Genomic DNA, 20,562 nt, shown 5'->3' with positions numbered 1-20,562 from the left:
AATAAATAGGGGAGAAACACCAAGGGAACTAAGGGCGAGAGGAGAACACACTGGGAGGCAAAAGGAAACTAGAAATGTCAGAAAACAGAAAGTAATAAACAATGAATTCAAAACATCAAACAAGAAACATCTAGCAAAACAAAACACAAAACCACAAAGTCCAAAATGTCACATTCTGACAGTTACATCCGAAATATTGCAAAACAAATTAACCATCTTTTTAAGTCTTAGCAGAATTCAGTTGTTTTTTTTTTATTAAAACACAGAACTTTGTAATATCCAGCATTTCCATTTTTATTATTATTTTCAGATGGGCAAGTGATTGTTTAATACAGCATAAACTGTACCAGCAAAACAACATGAGGTAAAAACATCACCTAGAGCTTTAACTTCAAGATAAAAATCTCATTAATTGTTAGTCATTGAAACTCTACAGTGGCTTTTAGTTCATGAGAAAGAAAGAATTTCATACACAAAAAATTTTATACACAAAAAAGGGTTTATTCTGATGTCACCTTTTCTTTTCTTTCTTTTCTACTGAAATGTTGTTCCAGACAACTGGAGAAAAATCTGGTCGCCCCATAAATGTTTCTAGCATTATATTAAAATGATTATTAATTATAGGAATGGTATTAACTTTTTCATGTTTTGAAACCATAACTTTGAAAACGTTGGTATACCTTGATACTGGTAACTGGCCCATGTTGCTAAAAAGTTTGAAAACAAAACAAATGCTGAGAAATACATTGCTATTAGCAGAAAGTCTGGATATTGAGATTCTATGCAGTTAGCAATTCCTACCCATTTTTAAACTTTGAACTGAAGTAGCATTGAAGCTCTGACCTCAGAGATAATTAAGTTACTACCAGCACTTCATCTTGGATCGCTGCCACTAGCTTCAGTGCATAATGAAGGTTCTAGAAATATTCTCAAACTGGGTTAACTTTTGGATAGTTTGTTTAGAGACATACAAATTCCTTGTATGTCCAAAACTTTACTTGGCAATAAAGCTTTTCTGATTCTGATTCTGATTTAAAGCAAAAATGTGTTTGGTTGAATAACTCATCTTGTTCGGGTCCTGGTGCCCATTAGCTCTGCATCAGTTTATTTGTTCAGATCTGCTTTGCAAATAATTGATGCAAAAACTTCTTCTACATTGTATATTCCACGACTGCTGCTTGTAGTACTGTTTGATAACCATGGAGTTTCCAGTCAAAGTTACTCTATGAAAGAAAGATAAGGCAGTGTAAAAATCAATAAAACATGTAGTGCAAATTCCATTTTGCACTACATGTTTGACACAGGAAAGTCATTGTTATGGAAAATCTAAACTGTTGCTTTAGGATAGCAGAACAAAATTGACTGAAAAAAATGACCCCGTTGTTAAAACCTCACAAAACATTTTTTGATGTAACTGAAAAATGTAAGAAAATTGTTATATTAAACTCTGTTTGTATTGTGTTAGGAATGGTTTTCTATGATTTATGTTTTATTTTACTGTATCTCTCCCTGCAGGTTGCCAATCTTCTCAGGCTCTTTCAGATCCCTCAGATAAGCTATGCTTCAACGAGTGCCAAGCTCAGCGATAAGACCCGCTATGATTACTTTGCCCGCACTGTACCACCTGACTTCTACCAAGCCAAAGCCATGGCAGAGATTCTCCGGTTCTTTAACTGGACATACGTGTCCACCGTGGCATCAGAGGGCGATTATGGTGAAACCGGTATAGAGGCATTCGAACAAGAAGCACGAATGAGGAACATCTGTATTGCTACTTCAGAGAAGGTAATGAAAGAAAAAGAAATCCTTTATAACTTTAATCACCATTGCACCAAAAAGAATCACCAGGGCAGTATTCCAACATGATTTTTGAGTTTGTAATATTTTGTCTTTATGTCTTATCTCCTGTTATTCTGAATTTGGGTTAATATTACTGTGTTATCACTACTGTGGTAAAAAAACAAAAGCTTATCTTTAGAAATTGTTTCAGAGTGCTTTCACTGTCCCATTTATCATGTAATTTTCTATAGAGGTTGATGTTGGTATGAGACTGTTAAACACAGTTTTTTGTTTGTTTTTCCTCATTAAATGATGACGATCATGGAATGCAGATATGTAGCTCACATTAGAGTGGAGGAAGCATTTTTGTTTTTTATTCCATAATCCCCCTTTTTTGTTCAGGTGGGACGTTCAAATGCTAAGAAATCTTATGAGGCTGTGATCCGTCAGCTCCTCCAAAAGCCAAATGCCCACGTGGCCGTCCTTTTCCTGCGCAGTGATGATGCCAGAGAGCTGATTGCGGCTGCTGCCAGGCTTAACACCTCTTTCATTTGGGTGGCTAGTGATGGTTGGGGCGCACAGGAGAGCATTGTCAAGGGAAATGAGATCACTGCCGAAGGAGCTATTACACTTGAACTGGCGGCGAACCCCATACCAGAATTCAACCGCTACTTCCTGAGCCTGGACCCTGTCAAAAACCACCGGAATCCCTGGTTCAGGGACTTCTGGGAGCAGCGGTTCCAGTGCTCTTTGGGAGTCGGAGGCCTAGGATTCGGTGGAACGCCTCTCCCACCGTGTGACAGGAACTTGTCGATGGACAAAAGGTATTTCGAACCAGAGTCCAAGATCATGTTTGTGGTGAATGCAGTGTATGCCATGGCCCGTGCCCTCCACAACATGCAGCGGAGTCTGTGCCTCAACACCACCAAACTGTGTGACAGCATGAAGGCCCTGGATGGGCGCAGACTCTACAGGGATTACATTCTTAATGTCAGCTTCACAGGTAAGTGAGCAAGAGTGTGGTGAAGAGAGTGTCAAGTTCCAGATAAGGTGCTGAGAGTGGATGAAGCGCAAAGAGAAGTAAATGTTGGCTGAGGAAGGGTACAAGATAAGAAGAAATAGACAGGAATGGGAGTGCTATGTCAGCTTAACAGTTTTCTAATGAACACATGGCTGTTGTCCATCTTCTAAGCCACAGAACATGAAAAGTACTGAAACAAATCCTCTTAATTGCTATATATTGTCAGAGCCAGCTTGCCATTGACACCTTTTACCCATGCGTAATTGACATGGCACTACAAAGTTGCTTTGAGGAATGAGAGCTGCAGTTAATCCGTGAGCCATATTCTTCTCTCTTACACTAATGAGATTGTGGTGTGTTATAATAGCTCCTATAGCATGCTGCCTGTCTGTCTGTCAGTCTCTAAAGAGTTGGGAGAGAGGAGACAGAGGATTGGCTTGACTGACAGATCACGCACAAAGGAAGTGTTATAAATAAACTGCTGCATCTCAGGGACTGACACAGGTTTAGAGGTGCTTATTCCTCCTCCAACCGTGACCAAAGGCAGACTTCAAAACACCCAGGCAAACAACATTAACACAGTAGCTTTGCCATGGGACATTGGGGAGAGTGAGCAGGAGGGATGGAAAGAGGACGAGGGAATGGCATCATCCATGAAGGTGGGGGGAGAGAAAGGGGGCTTACAGATAAGACTGACAGGAAGACTAAAATGAGAAGAGAGAGTTTGGGGTAAGGTGAAAGGGAGTAAGTGAGAAAAAAGTAGCATGGAGAGAACACACAAGAGCTGCAGCAGTTCTTGAGTGGGACAGCATGTGTCAGCAGAAGAAAATTATTTTACTTGAAATTTCCCATCTTGAAAATGTGAATAGATAAAATAATTACCCATAACACAGATAAAGTTTACCAGATGTTATAAAAATTAGCAGTACTCTCCACTGTAGAGAGTTGCTGATGATGTTGATGAAATGACCAACGAAAGCTAGACCTAAGGAACATAACAGCAAAGAATTGGTCAAAAACTGTACACAAAAGAAAACACTTTAGGATAGTGACACAACGTGGCTGGATTAAATAAATTCTGCAAAGAAGACTGGGCCAAAATTCCTAAACACAACTTAAAAGTACTCGTACTCGTCGTCTTCCGCTTATCCGGGACCGGGTTGCAGGGGCAGCAGACTCAGCAGAGACGCCCAGACGTCCCTCTCCCCAGACACCTCCTCCAGCTCCTCCGGGTGGAGCCCAAGGCGTTCCCAGGCCAGCCGAGAGACATAGTCCCTCCAGCATGTCCTGGGCCATCCCCTGGGCCTCCTCGCAGTGGGACGTGCCTGGAACACCTCCCGAGGAAGGCGTCCAGGAGGCATCCGGTATAGATGCCAAAGCCACCACAACTGGCTCCTCTCGATGTGGAGGAGCAGCGGCTCTACTCCGAGCCCCTCCCGGATGGCTGAGCTCCTCACCCTATCTCTAAGGGAGTGCCCGGCCACCCTACGGAGGAAGCTCACTTCAGCCGCTTGTATCCGGGATCTCGTTCTTTCGGTCATGACCCAAAATAGGTGAGGGTAGGAACGTAGACCGACCGGTAAATTGAGAGCTTTGCTTTTCGGCTCAGCTCTCTCTTCACCACGGAGCGGCACAGTGCCCCCATTACTGCGGCAGCCGCACCGATCCGTCTGTCGATCTCCCGCTCCATTCTTTCCTCACTCGTGAACAAGACTCTGAGATACTTAAACTCCTCTACTTGAGGCAGGAACTCCCCTCCAACCTGAAGAGGACAAGCCACCCTTTTCCGGTCAAGTACCATGGCCTCGGACTTGGAGGAGCTGATCTTCATCCCAGCCGCTTCACACTCGGCTGCGAACCGCCACAGTGCATGCTGTAGGTCTTGGCTAGAGGGGGCCAGCAGGACCACGTCATCTGCAAAAACAAGAGACGAAATCCACTGGTCCCCAAACCAGACCCCCTCCGGCCCTTGGCTGCATCTAGAAATCCTGTCCATAAAAGTTATGAACAGGACCGGTGACAAAGGGCAGCCCTGCCGGAGTCCAACATGCACCGGGAACAGGTCCGACTTAGTGCCGGCAATGCGGACCAAACTCCTGCTCCGCTCATACAGGGACCGGATGGCCCCTAATAAAGGGCCCCCAATTCCATACTCCTGGAGCACCCCCCACAGGGCATCAGCCGAGGTTCGACTATCGGCCGGACTCTCCTCTCCAATACCCTGGCGTAGGCCTTACCAGGGAGGCTGAGGAGTGTGATTCCCCTGTAGTTGGAACACACTCTCCGGTCACCCTTCTTATGAAGGAGGACCACCACCCCAGTCTGCCAGTCCAGAGGCACTGTCCCCGACTGCCATGCAATTTTGAAGAGGCGTGTCATCCATGACAGCCCAACAACATCCAGAGATTTGAGGTACTCAGGGCGGATCTTATCCACCCCCGAAGCCTTGCCACCGCGGAGCTTTTTAACCACCTCGATGACTTCAGCCTGGGTGATGAAAGAGTCCAACCCCGAGTCCCCAGCCTCTGTTTCCACCAGGGAATGCGTGATGGCAGGATTGAGGAGATCCTCGAAGTACTCCTTCCACCGCCCGATAATGTCCTCAGTCGAGGTCAGCAGCCTCCCACCCCCAGTGTAAACAGTGTTGGCGAAGCACTGCTTCCCCCTCCTGAGACGCCGGACGGTTTGCCGGAATCACTTCGAGGCCAACCGATAGTCCTTCTCCATGGCATCACCGAACTCCTCCCAGGCCCGAGTTTTTGCCATGGGCCATGGGCCTGGGCAACTTAAAAGTCTCATTATCAATAATCACAAATGCTTGCCAACAGTTTTCACATAGGCCACATTGATTTGGATAGCGTTTTTCTCGCATTAAATGAAATCATTTTTTTGAAACTGCTTGCGGTATTTACTCAGGTTATCATTATCGGATATTTAGATTTATCTGATGATTTAAAACATGTAAGTCTGACCAAAAAAAGGGCTTCACGGTGGCGCCATTGGTAGCACTGTTGCCTTGCAGCATGAAGGTCCTGGGTTTGACTCCTGGCCAGGGGTCTTTCTGCATGGAGTTTGCATGTTCTCTCCGTGCATGCGTGGGTTCTGACTCGGTACTCAGGCTTCTTCCCACACACCAAAAACATGACTGTTAGGTTAATCTCTCTAAATTGCCCTTAGGTGTGACTGAGTGTGTGCATGGTTGTTTGTCCTGTATATCTCTGTGTTGCCCAGCAATCGATTGGCGACCTGTCCACGGTGTACCTTGCCTCTTGCCCATAGACTGCTGGAGATAGGCACCAGCTCCCCCGTGACCCACTATGGAATAAACGGTATAGAAGATGAATGAATGAATGAATTTAAAACATGTAAGTCTGACAAAAAACAAAAAAAGTAGCATATCTCACAAAAGTAAGTAGATTTTTCTAAATATTTCATTATACCTTTTCATTGGACAACGCTGAAGATATGACACTATGATATAATGTAAAGTCGTCAGTGTGCAGCTTGTATAAGAGTGTAAATTGCATGTCCCCTAAAAATAACTCAACACACAACCATTAATGTCTAAACTGTTGTCAACAAACGTGAGTACACGCCTAAGCAAAAATGTCCAAATTGTTCCCAATTAGCAATTTTCCTTACCTACTGTCATGTGACTTGTTAGTGTTACAAGGTCTGAAGTCTGAATGAGTAGCAGGTGTGTTAAATTGTGTGTTCTCTCAGCTCTCTCATGCTGGTCAGTGGAAGTTCAACATGGCACCTCATGACAAAGAACAGATGATCTGAAAAACTGTTGCTATACATAAAGGTGACCAAGGCTATAAGAAGATTGCTGACACCTTGAAACTGAGCTGTAGCACGATGACTAAGACCATATAGCGGTTTAACAGGACAAGTTCCACTCAGAACAGTCCTCATCATGGTCGACCAAAGAAGTGGAGTGCAAATGCTCAGTGTCATATCCAGATTTGTCTTTTGAAAATAGACATATGAGTGCTGCCAGCATTGCTGCAGATGTTTAAGGAGTGAGGTTCAGCCTGTCACTGCTCAGACCATACGCTGCGCATTGCATCAAACTGATCTGCATGGCTGTCGTCCCAAAAGGAAATCCCACAAACACTGAAGACAAACAGACTAAGAACATAGATTACTGGAACCATGTCCAGTGGTCTGACGAGACCAAGATAAACTTATTTGGTTCAGATAGTGTCAAGCAAGTGTTGCGGCGACAAGGTGAGGAGCACAGTCTAGCATGGTTGTGGGAGTGTCATAGTTTGGAGCTGCATGAGTGCTGCCAGCTGTGGGGAGCTACAGTTCACTGAGGGAACCATGAAGGCCAACTTTTACTGTAACATATCGAAGCAGAGCATGATTCTCTCCCTTTGGGAACTGGGTTGCAGGGCAGTATTCAAACATGATAAAGACCCTAAACACACCTCCAATACAACCACTGCTTTGCCAATTAAGCTGAGGGTAAAGATGCTGGACTGGCAAGCATGTCTCAAGACTTAATCCCTATTCAGGAGGGCAAGGTCTCTAACATCCACCAGCTCTGTGATGTCGTCATGGAGGAGGATCTCAGTGGTAACCTTTGAAGCTTTAGTGACATCCATACCAAATAGAGTTAAGACAGTGCTGGAAATTTATGGTGGCCACAGAAAATATTGACACATTGGGTAGAATTGGGACATTTTCACTCAGACCTGTATTCACTTTTCTAACCAGATGTTTATTTTGAGGGGACAGCAAAATAACATTGTTATACAAGCTGTACACGGACTACTTTACATTGTATCCTATCAAAGTGTCATCTTCAGTGTTGTCCCATAAAAAGATATTATATACAAGTGTGGAGTGTATTCACTTGTGAGATACTGTAAATACTTTTTCAGAGCACTGAATTGTGTTTTTCACCCTTCTCTCAATCTAAGGTGGTCCTAATGCAAGAAAACTATGAAAATGCCCTTTTCATTTCTTTTCAAATAAAATAAATGTTTCATAAATTTCTAACTGTTTTAACTAGTCTCTTTTGAGTTCAAAATAATCCAACTCATGTTTTACCAGTTTAATGGTTTGTTCAGACCGAACGCGATTTGAGCGTCGGGGGCGCCTGGTTTTCATGCAAAGTCTATCGTGGACGCATGTCTCGGGGCGTCGAGAGGTCCTGCCCTGGCGAGGCGCATTGTGATCCGTTTTGCACGTCGAGCGCTGTGCGTTTTAAGATTTCAAGTGTCTGATGTGAGTTTCGCAAGTCAAAAGCGGCAGATGCTGCAGTTGGGAAATCTGAACTTTGGAGATTGATGCAGCGCTGAAGGCTGATAAAGAAAAAGGACTCAGCTTTCTGACTTACATGCAGGTGGGTGCTGTATTTAACAACATCCTAAACCAGCTGATCACACATAAAATCAGCTGTTCAGATGCACAAACATTTCCCTCAAAACAATACCACCATGAAACAGCGCGTTTTGTTCGGAAATGTATTGATGATCCTTAAGTGGACCTTCGCCTGCAGGAGGAAGGAGCAGGTAGAAAGCAGCTGCCCGTAATCAGACTCTCTGCCTCCTCAAACGGGAGGAAGGCACACTGTATCCGCGGAGCACGAATATCCAATCTAAAACTAAAAGTCCGCAGTTATGCATTTTAAAGTCCGTGTCCTTGTTATTGCCATGGCTGAGACAAAAACCTCCTCATAAAATTGGAACTTCTTCAGGCAAACTCTGGAGCTTCACCAGTCCAAACAGCAGCATCTCTCCTCTCTGCTTCCCCCCCAAGCCCCAAGGGTAGCTCCCCCCAAACGCATGTCTGACCACACTTTGCTCAGACATGTCTAGAGTGTCTGACGTGAGGCATTGGACGCCTTTTTGACGCTCAAATCGCATCATAGAGTTTGAACAACAAATAGCCCTTTAGTTTATCGCCGATTAGCAGCAGCCGATTTAGATCCCAAATTCAGCCAGCTGCAGTGCTAGGCACAATTTACCTACAGTGCATGCAAACAATCTCAATTGTATCTGTTACTCTGTCGCCCTTACTTATTTTACCGGTACTCAAAATGACTCCAGATAATCAATTTAAGAGTTGTTGAAGTTTCTTCTATGTTTTTCTAGCCGAGTGTTGTTAGCCAGCCCCTGAGCAATCTGTATTAGTTAACTCCATCAACACAACAGGGCAACCCAAGAACTACTTCCTTTCATATTTCAAAATAAGAGTCTCACAGATATGTTGAGCTTAAACCCCTCACCATCACACACATGTAAGAATGATTACACTTTAATAAGGATTAACGAAATAACTTTTAATGTGTTATCTTGTGTAAAAAGAGCAATATTTCACTCTAAATTACTATTCACCAAGAAAAGCATAGGTAAGGTATGCTTTATTCTTATAAAGTATGCTTATGATAGATTTGAAAGACAATCAAGAACAGGAAGTGTTATTTTTCCTACTTTTCTGCCAATTTTCTCAGTTACATTCATATTCTGCTGTCGTATCCTTTTGTTAACTTCCAATATATCCATGAGATGCATGTGTTCATTCAGAGAATCTATAACGATAAGACCTTAATCATGATTCAGTTAAAGTGAGTGCAATAGGACAGCATTTATTTTCAATTGTTGGTTGCTCCTGAATGACTCATTCTCACTGCTACGTATGGCTGAAACAGCGAGTGAAAAAGAAGGTGAGGTGTGTTGAAATTTAGCTGCAGCATCAGTATCCGCAGTGCTGGAGAACCAAAAATCTTCTACGCCCATATATCTAATGCATACAAATATGCATGCTTATCACACAGTTTTTATATTGCATATTGCATCCAAGTTTGATTTTAGATATGCTGAAATGGTAGCTGCTTTATTTGCATTTACTCTCACAGCACTGTGGACAATGTATTTTACTGTAGTGAGGTTGTTTTGTTTTGTTTCACTGACAGTGTATGTGACGCACTGATGCAGCATGTTGTTTGGTTAGGAGAGTGTTTTCATTCGCAGCTCTCTTCATCTAGTCTCATCGAGCTAGTTGCTATGGTAATAAAGCCAACTCTATTACCAATTGTTGAGGTGATCTGGTAGATCACAGGAATCGCTCCATAAGAACTAGCAGCAGACAGCGGGGCAGATTGAGCATTTGTGCATCTTTTATGACGACTAGTTACATGGGTCATCCACAAAGACACGGATAAACATGGCCAAAAAAACACATAGAACACACAGGAAGCTGCCAAACAGTCAGTTTTTTTTACAGAGGCAACTTGAAATGCTTTTTTCTGCCAGCATGAAATTGCAGACACCCCCAACCCACACACTTCTCAGAGCCATCATTCAACTCCCACCCAACTCCCCGATCTGCAGCAAACAGATCAGTATATACACACATGCATGCAGTCTCTGTTCAAATAGTGGTGATAGATGTGATATTCCCCCTTCTCTGCTTTATGTTTCTGTGTGTGTGTGTGTGTGTGTGTGTGTGTGTGTGTGTGTGTGTGTGTGTGTGTGTGTGTTCTTGTACTTGTTGCTGAGTGAGAACCATTTTTTGTATTTTTATCGCAAAGTGAGGACATTTTGACAAATTGAGGACATTTTCCTGGTCCTCACTTTTTCAAATTCCGTTCTTGGGACAGGGGTTAGGTTTAGGACTAGGGTATGAATTGAGTTATTGTTAGGGTTAGGGTTAGGTATTAACTGGTTAGGGTTAGGGTTAGTGTTAGGGTCAGGGTTAGGCAATAAAAATCAAGACAAATGAATGGAAGTCAATGGAAGTAACCGAAAAGTCCTCATAAGGATAGTAAAACACGGATGTGTGTGTGTGTGTGTGTGTGATATGTCTGTGTTAGCAGAGGCGGTATGCCTTCAGGGCCATATTGAGCACGGAGCTTACTGCAACGTTCAGATGTTAGTGAACAACCTTCACTCATTCTCTGCCTTGTTTTCACTTGACACTCTGGTTCTTAACCTCCATCTTTTGTGTCACTCTTTCTCTGGCTCTTTAGCCTTCATTTTTCCTTCTATCTATCTATCTATCTATCTATCTATCTATCTATCTATCTATCTATCTATCTATCTATCTATCTATCTATCTATCTATCTATCCATCTATCTATCTATCTATCTATCTATCTATCTATCTATCTATCTATCTATCTATCTATCTATCTATCTATCTATCTATCTATCTATCTATCTATCTATCTATCTATCTATCTATCTATCTATCTATCTATCTATCTATCTATCTATCTATCTATCTATCTATCTATCTATCTATCTATCTATCTATCTATCTATCTATCTATCTATCTATCTATCTTCTCCGTTTCTCACCGAGAAGACATCCCACTTTCTCTACATTCAGAAACGGCATATCCCACACAGACTTCACAAGGTTGCTCTCCTTTCAGCTGTCTCTCCGCACCGCCATGTTCCTCCACCCTCTCTTTTTACTCATCCTTCCACCCTTCCTTCATCTATTCTAGACTGATTCCTGCCTCTAAAGAATTTCCTCCTTCGACCTGTATCTCTACTGGCATGACACTGGTGTTTTGTACTTCCACTGTGCTATTTCCTCTCTTCTACACACACTGCCTTTCCTTCCTTGTCACTTTAATCCTTTTCTTGTGCTTATCTTGTCTCTCGGCCCATCTTCCATCCCAGCACCTCCTGTTTTTGGTTTAGGTTTCTTTCTTTTGTCCCGCCTATCTCACCCAACTTTGTTTCACTCAAGCCTTAGGTCTCCTCTGCTTCCCTCACTCCCTCATTCACTCCAGACTTCCTTTTCTCCCTCCTATCTGTCCTCTGGCATTCCCTTGTGGCCTTTTGCAGTGTGACCCAGGCAACGCCTCCATCCCTCTGGACTCAATCTGCTGGGAGAACAAAAAGCTAATGTGGTCTCTCATTTGTGTTCATTTGTGACATATGAGTGCATCTTTGTGTATTTATTCAAGTGCTGATGGATCCATCTGCGTTAGACTACTCTCTCCAAAACAAAACAGCCTACCTTTTCTCCATGAGTCTCTATAATTCTCTCTTCGCCTATTTAAAATGACTTATTCTAACTTATTCCTCCTAAGACCATTTGCCTTCTTTCTGTCTCCCTGACTTTAACACCAGCATCCACCCTTGGGCCTTGCGTTAGCCCTTCATGGCTGAGGACATAATTAATTTCTCACCTTCTGAATGAAAAGTCTGTCTTCCCCATGATTCTAATTAAGCCAGAATAATAAGATGTCTCCCAAGTAGGCAGAATTGTTAAAGTGTCTCAGAAATTTAGAGATCTTTTTTATGCAGAGGTTTTCCAAACCAACTCTATTTGCTACTTTTTGAAAGAGTCCTAATTTGTTTAGTTATTTTGTTGTAGTTAGGGACTTTTAACTTGTATTCACAAAATGTGTAAATCGTGCTTGTCAAAGCAGGGATTCTTTAATGCTCTCCTTTGTTCATTAATTCATGTCTTGTGGGGTTGTTCTGGATTTGTTTTAGCTCTTTTATATGTTCGTTTTGTTTTGAGTCTCTTCTTTGTTGTGCTACCCCATCTTACCTGGTCATTCTTACTTATCAAAAACACCTGCTCCTCATTTTGTTATTTCCTGCCTTTGTCTCCTGGTTTCTATTCAGGATTATAATTTAGAAGATTAGAAACTGTTCAGTTCAAATATTCTGTACTTCCATATTGTAGACCTTTCACAATTATAATTTTTTTGTCTGACTGCCAAACTTTTATCATTTTGCTAGACCATAATATACTTTGCCTTTTACCTGAATCTCGTGCTCGTACTTGTCGTCTTCCGCTTCATCTGGGACCAGGTTGCGGGGGCAGCAGACTCTCCCCAGACACCCCAGACACAGCTCCTCCAGTGTTATGTGAAATGTGTTATTTTTTTTCAAAATAACACATTTTAATAACTGACATGACTGGAATGACTTGATAGCCATTTCAGCAATTTTAACTTAATGAAAAAAATGTACTGTATGTTGAAAGTAATAGGAACAAACCTTTTGGGGACTTTTGCCCCCTTTATTCAAAACTGGTTTTTAATCTGTTCATAGCATACTTTGCAACAGAGTTTTTGTTTTGTTTAAAAGTACTATTATCAAACTAGGCAATATCTATTACTCTAAAAATAAAACAGTTTTCTTTATGAGTTGGATGGATGCTCAAGTGAGCTTTGTTTCTCTTTGAGTTCAGGGAACTGTGTAAATGAATAATCTAAGCCAGAGGTGTCCAACTCAAGTCCCCATAGACTGGTGTTCTGCATGTTCCAGCTTAGCTGTTTCAAATGGTTGAATTTACTTTGTCTTTTAAAAGAACTCTCTATCATATTTAATTTTTTAACTGTTGAATTTTCCAATTTAACACATCAAGCCCTGGTTTTATAAGTCATTTCTAAGACTTTGGTACTCCAGCATATGAGCCGTTATCCACATCATGAGAAAACAGAACAGCAGTGAACCTTTCCAGGAGTGGGTGGCCAATCAAAATTACTCCAACAGCACGCACACTGATACAAAGGAACATCCACATTTTTCCAGTAATATCCAGATCGGAGCTAACATTAAATTCTGCTAATATTTTATAATATCATAAAGCGGGGTAAACTGCATATTTGCCAATTAAAGATTTTGGCACTTAAACCTAACCAAAATTTGTTTGCCTAAATGTTATTTTATACAATCAAAACAAATAGGATTTGTGATTTCTTGAAATGTAGTTATTTAAATTTTAAAAGTGCTTCCTATGTATATATGTATATTTAATACATTTTTCCCTGATCAGCTCTGGAAAGTGGCGATTACACTTGAATGAACAAATATACGCAAGTGTCAACGGGTAAAAAGAAACAAAGCTGGTGGAAATCCATGCTCACACTTTATTGTGCTCTCGGTTTTGCAATCTGTGCACGCAGATTACTCAGTGACATCCGTCAAGAGTTTGGATGCATGGCCCACACCTGCAAGACAAGTTCAATGGATCTGTTGTTTTATATAAACTTAAAGCACTGCCATGTTTTAATCAGCACACTTCACTGCTTGTAATATGACTTTATTTTTGTTACACTAAGGCATCCGAAAACGTCCAAACTTTTCACAGATGCCACTGAGTAATCTGTGCACATGGATCGCAAAACTGAATGCACAGTTTATCAAACCTTGCAGACAGATTGCAAAAGTGAGAGCACAGTCTTGTAATCCATGCGCACACATTGCAAAATTGAGCACACAGTTTAGTAAAGCATAAGCACGGATTTCCACCAGCTTTGTGTCAATATTTCTTTAAGAAAAATCAAAAAATAGAGTTGTAATATATTTACAAATCTAAGCACACCAGCAGCTACAAAATGATACTGATAAAGCACACTTGACTGATATTTAGTATTATCACTTACATAAAATTTCCCATGTTTGTATTTGAATGTGTTCATGCTAACAAAACATGCCTTTGCAAGTAGAAAAGAATGATTGAGAATGGCAATTCGGGGAATTCTTTTTTCTACACTGCAAATAGCTGCTCGGATTATGTTTGCAAATTTGCATTTAAACTATGTGTAATACTTGGGAATAATTTTCTTAAGGGAGATCAGAGTAATGGGAGAAATTAAATTTTAATGCACGACACCACCTTTGACAAAACCAAACACTGAGTGAATCCCTATTCCCATTTCGTACCTGCACACTTCCATTTCCCTTCTTCCTTGTTCCATTTTGTACTAGTAACCAAAAATGTTTTGGTTATTTAAGTTTAACTGGTTATAATAAAACAACAATTTCACTGGTTATTTAAGAACTTTGATAACTTGTGCTGACAAATAATCATAAACAGCAAGAATTTCAAATACTATACTATTTTCCTTGGACTTCATATTACACCTTATGTACACAGATTGTGATTGTGATCTCCATGAAGGCCAATTGGCTCTTAATAAAAAATATGACAGATCATAACTGCTAAATTCGTTTTGCTGCCAGTGGTATTTGTGCATTGTACAAAATAAGTGGAAAAATGAAGAAGGAGCACTACATATAATGTAAATGTCATCTACAGATTATGAGAAACTCACGGTGAGCTACTAATGGAATCTAACTGTAAAATCATTATTATCCAAGCTAATATAAAGTTCCACCTGGGGTTAAACCAAAAATTATTCATTACCCTCACAGACGAAGGTTTAAAGTATTCTTTTAAGTTAATCCAACATGTTTCTTATGACTGGAAGTCGAACATAACCTTGCCTTAGTGACCTGTTAATGACTGACAATGCTGAAGGACCAATGCTGGTGAGTCTCCCAAACAATGGAGTAAATTATTTAAATTTCTCCGATGTACATAACAAAACCTTTGGCCTTTGGAAAAACCCAAGTTCTAAAATAGGTTCTCTTACCGTACTGACCAGGAGCGCAGGTCGAGTGAAAAACAATCTACGCCAAACAATCAAATCTGGTTTTGGAATGAAGAAAACTAGCCAATGTTAAGCTTCTGAAATGGCCAAGAGCCATTGAAAAGATATGGACAATGCTCAAAAGCTCAAAACCAGCGCATTTGATCAACTTCTGTCATTTCTGATAAGAGAAGTAGTCAACTATCCAGCAATAGTTATGTCAGAAGCTTGTTAAGACACATTTTTATTTTTTTTTCAACTTAGTGAAAGACATTTGTCCAGACAATAGTGGTATTGTGTTTGTATATGCTTAAGCCTACATGTTTAATTTTGGATCATAGAGTGTGCATCAAATAGTACATGAGCATCTACATCTTGTTTTTATAATTCATCTAAGTTGTTTGTAGCATAATCAACAGTTCAAATAATTGACTTAAAGCCCAAAATTAATGACATTCACAATAATGGTGAAAGTATGTAAAATTCTGACCAACAACGTAGGTAGTCATGTTATGATTACAGCGAAAATAAGTATGTTCTGTCTTTAATATGGCAGCTGGATTGAGATTTACCATCACTCTCCAACACGTCTATGCTCTCTTCACTCAGAAGAGTCGTAGAGAATTTTACTGGCTCAAACTTGCACTCGCAGACACTTTCTAAATACGACATTCTGTTAACTCAGCATATCCACCTCCATGCAGTCTAAGAAGTCAGGAGTCCTATCTATTTACTCGCTGAACTTGATTTTGAAATAAATCAAGGACAACACAGAAGAAGCACCATCGGAGCCATCTATAATCTTTTAGGCTGCTGTTATCTCTGTGTTACATGTAATTACCACATACAGCTCATTAGGCTTCAGTACACATTCAAGTTCCTAGCAACACACATTTTTGATAATTGGCTGGTGGCAAAGTCTTTCTAGAAGTATGTTTGTGTGTCTTACTGGCATTCAGTGTAATTTTGAAGACTTTATTATATGGCAGCTGCTGGGATAATGATTTATATCTCATCTCCATCTTTGATATTATCGCCACTTTCTTATTGCAATAATTTAGCGGTCAACTAAGCATTTAGCCCCAAAATTCAAATAAGACTTGACGCTTTGAATTTCCTGTGACAGAGGGGAGGAAGGAGGAAGATAAAGGGTTTTGCTGTCTCTGTGATTTATAGATTTCATAAAAGCTAACCCCCTCTGCTGCCATCTGACATGCCATTCTTCTCCAAACACACTGAGCTTGCACAACAATAGGATGGCTTTAGCTGTTGTCAGCGCTACCCACATGTACATGCCGTGTACAAGCATGCATGCGCAAACTAACAGCAGGGTCAAGGCTTTGGTCCTGTCAGCACAGCCTCCCACTGAGCTCAGAGCAATACCTTAGCCATTGCACTGGGAAGTTCACCCTAATGGGGTTCCCACATGTATTTGTGTGCACATCCTCAAAGGCAATCTGACAGCTTATTTGCAATCTGTGTTCTGATTCATCCAACCGATCTTGTGCTGTATGTATAAAAATTGAATTTGACCTGAAAATTCTTCTGTTAACCCGAGCATAGATTGATACAAGGAAGGCATCACAGTTTTATCAGTGCATCTATCCACTGAGGGGCTGAGAGTATTGTGATATGTTAAAGTTTTGTTATATGGTGAGGAATCAAAAACCTGGCATATCTTGCACCATCCCCAGTCACATCATCATTTGACAGGCAGGACTGTATAACACACAGCTCTGTGTTAGCAACACAGGTTTGATTGCTCTGCTATGGGGACAGACGTGGCATTGTAGAAGAGACACACTTTGTTTGAGTCAAAAGGACCAAGTGTCAGCACTATCAGGCCAGATACTGCCAACAACACGTCAGGTTAGTGTTTTCCCAGTCCACAGTCATTTTCTCCTTCTTTTTATGGCTTCAGCATCATGCCAATTTTACAATCTCCTTTCTTCCCACATCCTCGGGGTAGATGGTAATCCTTTTATAACAACATGTATACAAACCAATTTGGCAGTTTCAGCAGTATGTCTCCCTCACAGAGACACAGGCTAATTCCATCAATGAGTGGGTACTTATTACATTGCCCAGGGTTTTTATTCATGTGCCTTTACAACTATATGGTTTTATAATCCTAATGATACCTTTGGTGATACACATGATCAGATAAGAAATTAGGCCAGTGATTTTATCCCTATGGCACCTTTGAAAGGAATGTGAAGCCAGTGACATGCGTATCATCACGTTTCGCAGGCATTTGCAGCCCATTTGCCAATATATGTGAAACTGTCTGGTTCTCAACAATAAAAACATAATTGGAATGGCCTTCATTTTATGGCCTTCATTTTATTCCAAACTTATAGGCTTGAGATAGCCATTGTTTATTTTCTGGCTGCTTTTAAAAAGCTTTGCTACAGCATCAATGTGTTGTTTGTCTGTGATTCCTTATCTTTTATCTCCTTTTCCCCACTACAGCGCCTTTTTCCCCTCCAGGCAGTGAGACGGTAGTGAAGTTCGATTCCCAGGGGGACGGCATGGGCAGATACAATATCTTCAGCTACCAGCGTTCTGGCGAACGTAATGGTTACGTGCCAGTAGGTGAATGGACAGAGAGTCTGAGTCTGAACAGCGACCTGATTCGCTGGCCCAAAGAGGTGGCGCCAACCTCACAGTGCAGCGACCCCTGTGAGCGCAATGAGATGAAGAAAATGCAGGCAGGTAGGAATGAGAATTATAACTATTTTTTTTGTCAAAGCAAAGCTGCATTTCAATTTAGAGATATGTTCCCACATGTGGCTCATATTACTGTTCCCCAGGCGAGTACTGCTGCTGGATCTGTACAGCATGTGAGCCTCATGAATACCTGGCTGATGAGTTTACCTGCTCACCCTGCACCGCTGGTCAGTGGCCCACTGATGATCTGACGTCCTGCTACGACCTTCCTGAGGACTACATTATGTGGGAAGATGCTTGGGCAATTGGTCCCATTAGTATTGCATGTGTAGGGTGAGTGAAAAACAGATGTATTTAATGAAGGGAGAGATATGTATATCTGCCAGCAGTAAAATTAGCTAATTTGAACAGAGGTTGAGGAAAACAATTAAGAATCAGTTTCGGAAACATTTTTTAGACCAAACTAGTGGGTGTTTCTTTTCATAAACCCGGTTTAAAGAACAGTCGTACCTTTTTGAAACTCAAACCTAGTAATAGTATTTTTTTTAAACTTAGGAATTTCTTTAACAACTTTACAAAACAAGTGATATTTCAGTAATATTTAACTGTGTGTGTAAATAAAATATGACAAATGCCAAATAGAAGATGGACTACAAGATCAAATTGTGTGGCACAACTGCAGCCCTAATAAGACATGGCCATCCATCTAAACTGACAGGCTGGACAAGGAGCACCATAATCCAAGAAGCAGCAGAGGCCCATACTTACTCCAAAGGAGCTGCAAAAACCCACAGCTCAAGTGGCATGATATGTTGCCAGGACAACATATCCTGCAACAAGTCTTTACAGATTGACAAAAGAAAACCAAATTAAAAATAATAAAATAATTAAAGTTTGCCACTTTGCCACAAGCCAAATATCAAACACAGCAAACAGGTGGAAGAACTGACCTGTTCAGATGAGATAAAAACCAAACGCTTTGGCAATATACAAAATGCTATGTGTGGCCAAACACTACACATCACTCTCAACACACCATCCCCACAGTGAAACATGATGGTGGCAGCATTATGATGTCGAGACGCTTTCCTTCCCCAGGAACAATAGAAGCTGGTCAGAGTTTATGGGAAGATGGATAGAGCTAAATACAGGGAAATCCCTAGAGGAAACAAGATAGAGGCTGCAAAGGACATTAGCCTGGGGCGGAGGTTCACCTTCCAGCATCACATAAAATTCAAATAAAAGACATTAAGGTTACAACATAAAAAAAACAATTAACCTAAAGGACAATGTACATTTCTTCTCTAAATGCTGCAGACAGATTGTGTTTGTGTGTATTAGTTTCAACATTTGTAGTCAAACAATACTTACTCAACATGATTTCACACCATTGATTGTTTGATGCATGCTCCCTCTCTGCAGCTTTGTGTGCACTGGTCTGGTGGTTTGGGTGTTCGTCAGACATAACAACACACCACTGGTGAAAGCATCGGGCAGAGAACTCTGCTATATTCTCCTATCTGGGGTCTTTATGTCCTATACCATGACTTTCCTCTTTTTGGCCAAACCCTCTCCTGCCATATGTGCCCTCCGGCGCCTCGGCTTGGGCACGTCATTTGCTGTGTGCTATTCTGCCCTGCTAACCAAAACCAACAGAATCGCCAGAATTTTCAACGGTGTGAAAGATGGAGCAGGAGCAGTGAGGCCGCGCTTCATTAGCCCATCCTCTCAAGTGAGTGAGTGCAGCATGCTGTCCATCAATCTGCATCAGCCAGATGGATGGATTAACACAGAGAAACTCAATGACCTTAGTTCACCTTTCTTTCCTTTCTTTGCCAGGTGTTTATCTGTCTGAGTCTGATCTCAGTCCAGCTAGTGATGGTCTCAGTGTGGCTGTTACTGGAGGTTCCTGGGACACGGCGCTTTACGTTACCAGAACGACGACAGACTGTCATCCTTAAGTGTAATGTGCGAGACTCCAGCATGCTGTTATCACTGGGATACGATGTTCTCCTGGTCATCTTGTGTACTGTGTAAGTTCATGTTGTGCTGGACTCTATAAGAACCACTGGTTACTACATTTTTGTCAGTCCTGTCTGTGTTTCATACATTAGATAATGTGGGTTTGTCTTTTTCTAGGTATGCCTTCAAGACCAGGAAGTGCCCTGAGAACTTCAATGAGGCCAAGTTTATTGGATTCACCATGTATACCACTTGTATAATTTGGCTGGCTTTTCTACCCATCTTCTATGTTACATCCACTGACTACAGGGTATTTGCATGCAAATATGCTGAATATTATAATGATTCAAAACAGGAAACAACAATTAATGTCCAAATTCAAAGTAAGCCAGCTGCAGTTCTTGTGAGCAAGCGGAAAAGGTTTTCATTCCAAAAAGACTAATAAATCACCTACTTTTTGTTGACCACTTCCTTTTCAATTTGTTTTTACACATAGCAGAAAAAGCTTTCTCAAAACCAATTTTTGATATTCAACTGTTGAAGATTTCATTCAAAAAATGTAAACGATTCTATTACTCTCAAAGGAATATTCACAAAGTTATTTGTTGGTGTTAAATGTTGGCAAACCTGACTTTGTATGCTTCTTTTTGAGAGATTATGTGCAACTGCAAAACTGGTCCTGAAATACCTTACTCAAGTGAATAGAGTTTCTCTTCACTAAAGCTGCTTTCCCACATTTAAATGTATTTAGGTATTTATTTATTTA

The 20,562-nt window shown here is 41.1% G+C and overlaps 1 protein-coding gene across 1 annotated transcript in view; it reads left to right on the top strand.

Annotated features, from left to right (window-relative positions):
* grm3 (glutamate receptor, metabotropic 3) overlaps positions 1–20,562 on the top strand; it is a 65,044-nt gene that overhangs the window by 35,940 nt on the left and 8,542 nt on the right. Inside the window, exons 5-11 of the mRNA XM_047353100.1 lie at positions 1,516–1,785; positions 2,182–2,782; positions 17,637–17,879; positions 17,978–18,167; positions 19,257–19,566; positions 19,674–19,867; positions 19,974–20,106. Of these exons, the coding sequence (XP_047209056.1) occupies positions 1,516–1,785; positions 2,182–2,782; positions 17,637–17,879; positions 17,978–18,167; positions 19,257–19,566; positions 19,674–19,867; positions 19,974–20,106 (1,941 nt within the window). The remainder of the gene's footprint in view (positions 1–1,515; positions 1,786–2,181; positions 2,783–17,636; positions 17,880–17,977; positions 18,168–19,256; positions 19,567–19,673; positions 19,868–19,973; positions 20,107–20,562) is intronic.

The sequence above is a fragment of the Girardinichthys multiradiatus genome, chromosome 2 (assembly GCF_021462225.1).
Source record: "Girardinichthys multiradiatus isolate DD_20200921_A chromosome 2, DD_fGirMul_XY1, whole genome shotgun sequence".
Classification (NCBI taxonomy): Eukaryota; Metazoa; Chordata; class Actinopteri; order Cyprinodontiformes; family Goodeidae; genus Girardinichthys; species Girardinichthys multiradiatus.
This window is presented reverse-complemented; position numbering and strand designations above follow the sequence as displayed.